At 39.1% G+C, this 8,446-nt stretch overlaps 2 protein-coding genes across 2 annotated transcripts in view; one reads left to right on the forward strand and one right to left on the reverse strand.

The window, feature by feature from the left end:
* Nucleotides 1-1,741: 1,741 nt before the first annotated feature.
* LOC110420593 (receptor-like protein EIX2) lies at nucleotides 1,742-4,918 on the forward strand. Its single transcript, XM_021433974.1, has 2 exons — nucleotides 1,742-2,250; nucleotides 2,338-4,918. Exons 1-2 carry the CDS (start codon nucleotides 1,844-1,846, stop codon nucleotides 4,760-4,762), a joined length of 2,832 nt encoding a protein of 943 aa, XP_021289649.1. The 5' UTR covers nucleotides 1,742-1,843; the 3' UTR covers nucleotides 4,763-4,918.
* A 187-nt stretch (nucleotides 4,919-5,105) lies between these two features.
* The window catches only part of LOC110417077 (uncharacterized), a 4,892-nt gene continuing 1,551 nt past the window's right edge, over nucleotides 5,106-8,446 (reverse strand). The window contains exons 1-6 of the mRNA XM_021429276.2: nucleotides 8,357-8,446; nucleotides 6,706-7,271; nucleotides 6,372-6,564; nucleotides 6,186-6,250; nucleotides 5,869-6,079; nucleotides 5,106-5,624 (exon numbers count right to left, since the gene is read on the reverse strand). The exon at nucleotides 8,357-8,446 is cut by the window's right edge and continues 1,551 nt beyond it. Coding sequence (XP_021284951.1) covers nucleotides 5,271-5,624; nucleotides 5,869-6,079; nucleotides 6,186-6,250; nucleotides 6,372-6,564; nucleotides 6,706-7,271; nucleotides 8,357-8,446 — 1,479 coding nt within the window. The 3' untranslated portion in view covers nucleotides 5,106-5,270. The remainder of the gene's footprint in view (nucleotides 5,625-5,868; nucleotides 6,080-6,185; nucleotides 6,251-6,371; nucleotides 6,565-6,705; nucleotides 7,272-8,356) is intronic.

Genomic DNA, 8,446 nt, shown 5'->3' on the forward strand with positions numbered 1-8,446 from the left:
TGATATTTATAGGTCCAACAAGATCCTAAGAATGCTCTGATACCATGTTAATGTTATGAAGAGAGAAAGCGCAGTGCATATGTACTGGAGATAATGATTAGAAAATTGTTTCATTAATACAAAAAAAACAAGGTTTATATACCTTATCTACACAAAGACACCTGTACATATATTTGACAATTGTAAGTGTTGGCTTACATGCAAACCAACACATCAAAAGACAACTCAAATATAACCTTAATATTAACTATTAGTACAAGAAAGCAAATTAAATCAAAACAGAGGACAATGTGTTATAATAACATCTACTTGCTGCCACCATGCAAGTGTTATTCCTCAACTGGGGAGTTGTTGGGGTCTAAATATTCAAAAAAAGTTGGAGACATGCCTATTTCCTGTTGGTAGACAGGTCCAAAGATTGGGTACTTGTGCATGTAACATTAAAGATGGCAAGTGTCAAAAACATGATCGAGGGAAACCGCACAAATGAGTGAAAAGAGCAATGATTATCAGGTATTTAAAAATAATTGCCTTCATGTTGCAAGAATTTCACTTTGCACTTAGAATCTCAATCTAGTAGTATTGTTTTTACTATTCTAACTTTGTTCCCTGTTGAGTAATAAATGCATTATGATGGTTTTCAATTTGATAAAGTGGCATTCAGTTTTTATTACTTGTCCTTGGTAACATTGATGCACTAACATAATGCTGATGTCACATGAGTTCCTTGGATCTCCAGAAATTTCTTTGTGCATGAATAAAATGAAATTTCTGGTATTAATGTTGCAAGAATTTAGTTAATTTGCACTATAAATCTGTCTTTGATTTTAATTTCATTACTCATGAGAACTGCCAAAAAAGCATAATTGTCTTCATTGCATGGTAACAGTATTTCATTTTCCTAGCCAAAAAAAAAAATGAAAGGAAAAGAAAAGGAGGATGGGGGATTTTCCTTTCTCATTTTTGTTCATGTTTTGGATTCTGCAATGAATCCTAGCCTTCAATCCCCTGGACAAGCTTTTGTTTATGAACACAATTCAACAGCGTTCCTAAGTTACTGGTGTGCTGCAATCCCAAAACTCAAAAGCTCAGCATACACATTTAAAGAGATGAAAAATGTAATCAAGCTCTTCCCAAAATAATTAATGCTTTAGAGAGAAAGAAACCTAGTTTTATTATAATAGAATTAAAAAAAAAAGTTTGTATCATAATATTCTCTCCATTCAAACCATAAAAACCATGTCAACCGATCGTTTTTTTCTTAGTTGAAAGTAGTTACTGAAGAATACAGAGTAAGGGCACGGCTGAGCGTCATCCGTTAAGATTCGTAGACTTGAGATCACCTTGTTGCTTTTGGAATAAATATGCCAGTGCTACTACATAAAATATAGCAAGGAAAACTCAATCCTGCTTCAAATATGGCAGAGCCGAGGAACCCTTTCAAAAGCAAGGAGGAACACTATGCAAAGAACATAGAGTCTAGGTCAACTCCGTATTTGGCAAGCTCGTCCGCAAAGGAATTTCCTACTTGTAGTGTGCGGATTATAGCAATATCGCCAATAGTCCTCATTAAAGAGGTGCCATTTGTCCCATGGTCTACTATCAGAACGTAGCATCTAAGAAAATGCAACAGCGGAGTCAAACTAAATTTGTTCGTCTAGGAAGTCAAGGCCCACTAGATTTATAATGATGATGATCTGATCTACTGAGTAATTTCTGAGCAACATGGTGCCTCTTCTCTTTCTTTTTGATGTATTTTAAGTTCACTTGTCATTTAAGCATGGATAAAACTTTCAATGCTAGGCTTTCTCTCTCTGATCCATTTTAGAATCACTTCTCAAGCATGGATAAACTTTTCAATGCTATGCTCCTTCTGCTTACCTTGTTCACTGAAATCGCACTGCTCTGTTCATGCCAAAATGCAAGCTTCAGTTGCCTACAGGGCGAAAGGCAAGCTCTCCTAAAACTGAAAGAGAGTTTCTCAGACTCTTCCCATTGCCTATCTTCTTGGAAAGGCAAAAACTGTTGCATGTGGAAAGGAGTAAGCTGCGATGAAAACAATGGGCATGTTGTCAAGCTTAACCTCAGAGCAGGGTCAACGTCATGGTTTGTTAACGGAAGTTCCTTACGGGCCCCTGAGGTAAATTCTTATATTACTGAGTTGAGATATTTGAAATACCTGGACTTGAGTGGAAATGACTTCCAAGATAGCGCCATCCCGCAATTCTTCGGTTTGATGAAACAGCTGAGGTACCTTAACATCTCCGACGCCGGCTTCAGGGGAAGTGTTCCTCGGAATCTTGGAAACCTTACTAGTTTACGTGTTCTTGATCTTAGTACAGAACATCGAGGATCGACATTGGGGTTAGATCATGTTCAATGGATTTCTCATCTGGCATCCTTGCAGCAACTTGGTATGGCAGGTATACATCTTGGTGAGGCACGAAACCTATTTCAGGTACTCAACATGCTTCCTTCCTTGCAGTCATTACATTTGTCGCATTGCGGGATTCATAATTTTCATTTCTCTCGGCTTCCAATTAATTCTACATTTCATGGTAGCCTTCAGCGTCTAGATCTTAGAGATAACGATTTGGGAGGTCCAGTTCCTATTGCGCTCCAAAACATGACTTCTTTGAGAGTCCTTGATCTTAGCTATAACCGTTTTAATTCTTCAATTCCAAACTGGTTTGGAAATTTTAAGAACCTTATTCATCTCAATCTTGCAGGGAATGATTTTAGTAGCACTAAAAAAGGGTTGGCATTGATCTTAGGAAATATGTGCTACTTAAAGTCATTAGATTTGTCATTCAATCAATTTCAGGATGAGATAATAGGAATATATGGAAATGTGTCTGGATGTGTTGGACATGATTTAGAGACGTTAAATTTAGATAATAGTATGATCAGTGGCCATATACCAGAACGGTTGGGGATGCTAAAACACCTAAAACACCTTCATCTTTCTGGCAATCAATTGAATGGGACAATCCCAGAAAGTCTTGGGCAACTTTCCAGCCTCAAGACTTTAGATCTTTCTGGCAATCAATTGAACGGGGTCATCTCAGAAAGTCTTGGGCAACTTTGCAACCTCGACACTTTAGATCTTTCTTACAATTCATTGGAAGGTGCCATTTCCGAAGTCCACTTTGCTACGCTCTCAAAGTTGAAAGTGTTGTCCATTAGCTCCAACAGTTTGACTATCAAGATAAAATCCAACTGGGTCCCTCCTTTTCAACTGGAATACATTGAAATGGGGTCCTGCAAATTCGGAACACAATTTCCTCAATGGCTTCGAACACAATTGAAAGCAACTACACTAGTTCTTTCCAACAATAGCATCTCGGGTATCCTGCCAAAATGGATCAAGGAGTTGAATCTTTCTCTACTGGACCTCTCTCACAACCAGATTACTGGATCCATTCCGAAATTGTCTTCCAACTTAATGACCATCGATCTCTCCAATAACTTGATCTCCGGGACCCTTACCGAAATGATTGGCGATAATAATGTTTTGCCTAAGTTGCATATTCTTGTTCTTTCTGATAACAGAGTAAACGGCTCAATTCCGAACTCATTTTGCCACATAGAAACCCTAGAAGTTCTACAACTCTCAAAAAATAAGTTATCTGCGAATATTCCTGACTGCTGGAGAGATTATCAATCCTTACAAGTTTTAGATCTATCATCTAACAATCTCTCAGGGGCTATCCCCAGCTCAATTGGGCATCTTAACTCACTGCAATGGTTGCACTTGAGCAACAATAATCTCAGCGGGGAGCCACCATTGGCCTTAAAAAACTGCAGAGATCTTGTAGTTTTGGATCTAGGTGAGAATGCGTTATCTGGACATGTACCTAAATGGATTGGGGATGGCTTATGGCAGCTAAGCGTTCTCAGACTACGAAAAAATAAATTCAGCGGAACCATCCCTCCTCTACTCTGCCAAATATCTACTCTACAAATCCTGGATCTTGCAGAGAACAATCTGAAGGGGAGGATACCTTATTGCTTCGGCGATTTCATTGGTATGGTCAAGACAGATGTCGGTGATTTATGGGGCTATGCCGTTTCTATTTCGGCACAGTGGGACAATGAGCACTTAACAGAGGTCATCAAAGGAAGATCCTTGGAATACACAAAAACTTTACGGTTTTTGGTTAGTATGGACCTGTCAAGCAATAAACTGGAGGGATCAATCCCAGGAGAGCTTACACTCCTCACAGGATTAATTGGTCTGAATTTGTCTCATAATCAGTTTTCAGGAAAGTTCCCTAATAAGATAGGGGAACTTGAGTCGTTGGAATCACTCGACTTGTCTTTCAATGAACTTTCTGGCATGATTCCTGGTAGTGTGTCATCTCTAACAAAACTTAGTTACCTCAACTTGTCATACAACAACTTCTCAGGAAAAATTCCAGAAGGCAATCAACTCCAAACTCTTGACGATCCATTCATTTATGCTGGGAACCCTCTGCTCTGTGGCCCTCCACTAAAGAAATGCTGGGATGATGAGCATCATCAAGGCAAAAAAGGCAATGCCAAACACAACCCTGCTGAGAAGATGTGGTTTTACATTGTCATAATGTCTGGCTATGCAACTGGGTTCTGGGGTGTTGTTGCGGCCTTGATATTCAAGAAAAGTTGGCGACATGCTTATTTCTTGTTCGTGGACAAGTGCAAAGATTGGGTACTTGTGCTTGTAGCATTAAAGATGGCAAGTGTCAAAAACTTGATCAAGGGAAACCGCACAGATGAGTGAAAAGAGCAATAATTATCAGGTATTAATATCTATGAAAATAATTGCATTTATGTTGCAAGAATTTCAGTTTGCAATTAGAATCTAGTAGTATTAATGCTTTTGGTATCGTAACTTTGTTCCATATTGTGTGATATATATGGTCGATTTCAATATGAAAAGTGGCATTCAGTTTTTATTACTTGTTCTTAGCTACACTGATGCAAAAACATAAAGCCAATGTCACGTGAGTTCCTTGGGTCTCCGGAAATTTCTTTCTTTTTGGTTATATTACCACCAGAAATTTCATAATCTTCATAAAAGTTGATGATTGAGCCCAACACCACCAGAAAAAAAAAATCTGAAATATGCTATATTATTGATAACGATACATTGTTTTGTTATTAATGTTTTTCCTGTTAATTTTAGTACGAAAGAAGGACCATACATGAAATTAACCGAGCTTTGGTGCAAGAATACATTCTGGCTCTGGTTTGTATTAAGTATGAAAGAATATCCTTTCTTGGACTGCTTACGTTTGCTTTTCCCAAAATTTCTTCTCCCATTCCTCTACTTGCTTTATTGAATTTTCCTTTTTACTAAGCAAGGCATAAAGAGATGCTGGATCGTAAGGTGGAGGCATGGTGCATGGGCTTGTAACGGAGGGACCCTTCACCATCGATTCCATCATGAACTTCTTCTGCAATCCTTCCACCGGACAAGCCATTGTTTCTGAACAGAGCTCAACGGCTTTTCTAGGTACGGTGGGCTTATATCTCAAGAGTTTAGCATACTCATTTAAGAGATGAAACATATAATCATACACGTAGTCCATCTTCAACTCCTCTTTAATAAACTCGCTTGCTGCCTTTCCTATGGCCTGCGCCTGATCAAACAAATCAGGGAAGACAGTTAGAAAATGAAGCAACACAAAAATAATTCGGATCATTTCAAATTTTTGGGAGAATTATATAAGTTGTAGTTTTGCGTTTCTCACGTAATCTGACAAGTGACAATTAAGGAACTTGAACGCTACTACAGCTCTCAGGTTAGTGAGCAAGAACTTCCCATGTTATGAAGGCAGAGCAGAACAAGGTGCTTTAATAGAATACACAATCAAACAAGATTACCTCTTGCTGATGGCCGTTGCCCCAGTCAACAGCATGCTTAATAGATCTGCACTTGTCATCGTCCTTAATGGGCCAATAATGATGCATTGGCTCCAAACTTCTGGTGAAAAAATCATAGTAGCGAGGTTTTACAAGTAAGGTAAGAGAATCACAAGCAAGAATGTACTTTTCACTGACAGACCATGCCGACCCTTCAATGTAGATCTTGAACCTGCAAGAATATGCATTCAGATAGAAAAAAAGTTCCAAGAAACATTTCGAAAGAAAGAATGCAAATTTATATAAAATATAAAAGTTGAAAAAAATTGATCTTTAACCTGTGTATGCATTGGTTTGCCAGGTCTGACTGCTTGTACCCTTGCTGTGATTCTCGCCCCCAATCCTGCAAAAGGTTTCCTAGTTTTAGAATAACTGCAGAGGGATTCCTACTATATACTGTGTAAGGGTAGTGAGCAAATATATTGTCCAATGAAATTAAAGTGAACGATAGGGATAATGATCACCTGGGCATAGACACGAGCACCCCAGTCCTGTTTATCTGAAACGTTGCATTTAAGGAGGTCTTGCCTGGTGGTGGCAACATTGGGATTCCCTTTCCAGTAAGCATGAGGTTCCCTTCCTTCCCATCCCATTCTTTTGTTGCCTTCCATTAGGTCATTTAACAAGGGCACCCATGGCTTTATGTTGATCTCAGGCCTGATATACCATTATAATGTGTTCTATGTAAAAAGTTGGCTCTTCAACTTAAAGAACAAAAGAAAAGGAAACATGTGTTTTCTTATAAAAAGTAAATTTATATCATTTTGCAAGGAAAAGGAAAGTTAAAAACGGTCTAACCATCCCCAGAAGGACCAGTCCGGGAAAACGATGTCTAGCGTTTCGTCATCCTTGCAGTAACGAAACAAGGGAGGTGGGGTCGTGGCATTGGGCCCACCATAGTCGCTTGTTTTGATCACTGGCCAGTCAACACAATCAAACATAAGATCTAAATCGGGCACTTTTCCTGGATACCTCCTTAACAACTGTAGGATCCCCCACAGCGTAAAAACATCTCTTGTCTGAAACGACCTTCGATATCTCTCCACGTAAGCCCTCCCGTTTACCACAACCAATCTGAAATTTGCCGTTTTCTTGGCTCTCTTCACCATGTCCATAGTGATCCCCGTGTAGGCCCACGGCCTTAAATCCTCGTGGATCCAACGGAAGTAATATGGACACGTGGCATTTAGTGAACTGTCGGGTTCTTCCTCGATGGCTGTCGGGTAGTTCGTGGGGCAGGCTCGTGTGAGGTTAAGTGCGGTGCAGTTAAGTGGGATTTCGATTTGCTGTCGGGGCTTTTTGGGGCTTTCCCTGCTTGTTCTTGTACTTAGCATGGGCTTTGCAGCCAAGCTGCCCATAAAAGTCTGCAAGGCGGCGGCGCACGATTGGAAGAAAAAAAGGTCAGTGACCCACAGTAATCCCCACCACTGCGGCAATACTTGACCGAGCAAATTCATTTTTTTAGCAATGTATTTTTCACTATTATCAATGCTGAAATTCAACCTACTTCTATTTATTTAACTGATTTTCCCATCAATATATTGACTGATTGACAGGTTAGCTCTGATATATTCCAGAGACTTGACATCAGATTCCATAAGATCTTTAGGAAACATATATTTCTACAAGGAATTGAAAATGATGTTTTCGGTTTTCCATGAATCGTCATGTGTAAATAAATATACAAATACAATACGTTACTTTTTTGTATTGAAAATGGCAAAAATATTTCATATAAAAAATTAACCTGCAACTACAAGTCATTGAATCAGAAACTGTTTCCCCTTCCACGTTTCTTCCTTTCATATTAATTGAGTAAAGTGTTTACACTTAACCTGTAGACGATTAATGCTAACCACAAAAACATGCTTTTGTCTTTTTCTTTATTCTCAACATTTATGTGCCTAAAAATATTAAGCCAAGGTATTGGAAAAAAATCACGTGTCATGCAAAAGGCCAAGGCAGAATTTTGAAAATTAGGTTTGGGTGGAGAGGTGTTGGTAAGCAAGTCATATGAAAGTAGGACACCAAGATAAGGGTCCTCATATGCCGCACATGAAAGTAATCAAATCCATAACACGCGTCGCCATTGAAATGGCGCTTGCCTTTTTCTAGATGAAGTTTGGAACCGACAACTACGCCGCTGCCTACGCCTTTAAATCTTTCTTCACACTTAATTAAACCATTTTTTGCTTGAATCAAGGCTTTCCCCAAAAGATGAAAAAGAAGAAGAAGAAGACTATTGCCTACTTGTTAACTGCGTATCTGGCTACCTGAGCCACGTCGTTTGGACTTTGTTTGCTTCTACATGAGAAAAAGAGTTTTCTGGGTAACATAAACTCGTATTCTAATGCGCGAATAGAGGGGGGTCAATTTCGTGCTGAACAAAAGAATGCAGGAAACTTTTTATGGTAGTAGTAGTATTAAATTTATTACTAGGGATACTTACAGTGGTGTCGAGCAAGCGCGTGGAGACCAACGCGCCGACTAGTAGGACGATGAAGACAACGAATATAGCTGAGGATCTCGCTGAAGATTT

Source organism: Theobroma umbraticum, unplaced genomic scaffold, assembly GCF_002168275.2.
Source record: "Theobroma umbraticum cultivar Fairchild unplaced genomic scaffold, ASM216827v3 scaffold_30.0, whole genome shotgun sequence".
Taxonomy (NCBI): domain Eukaryota; kingdom Viridiplantae; phylum Streptophyta; class Magnoliopsida; order Malvales; family Malvaceae; genus Theobroma; species Theobroma umbraticum.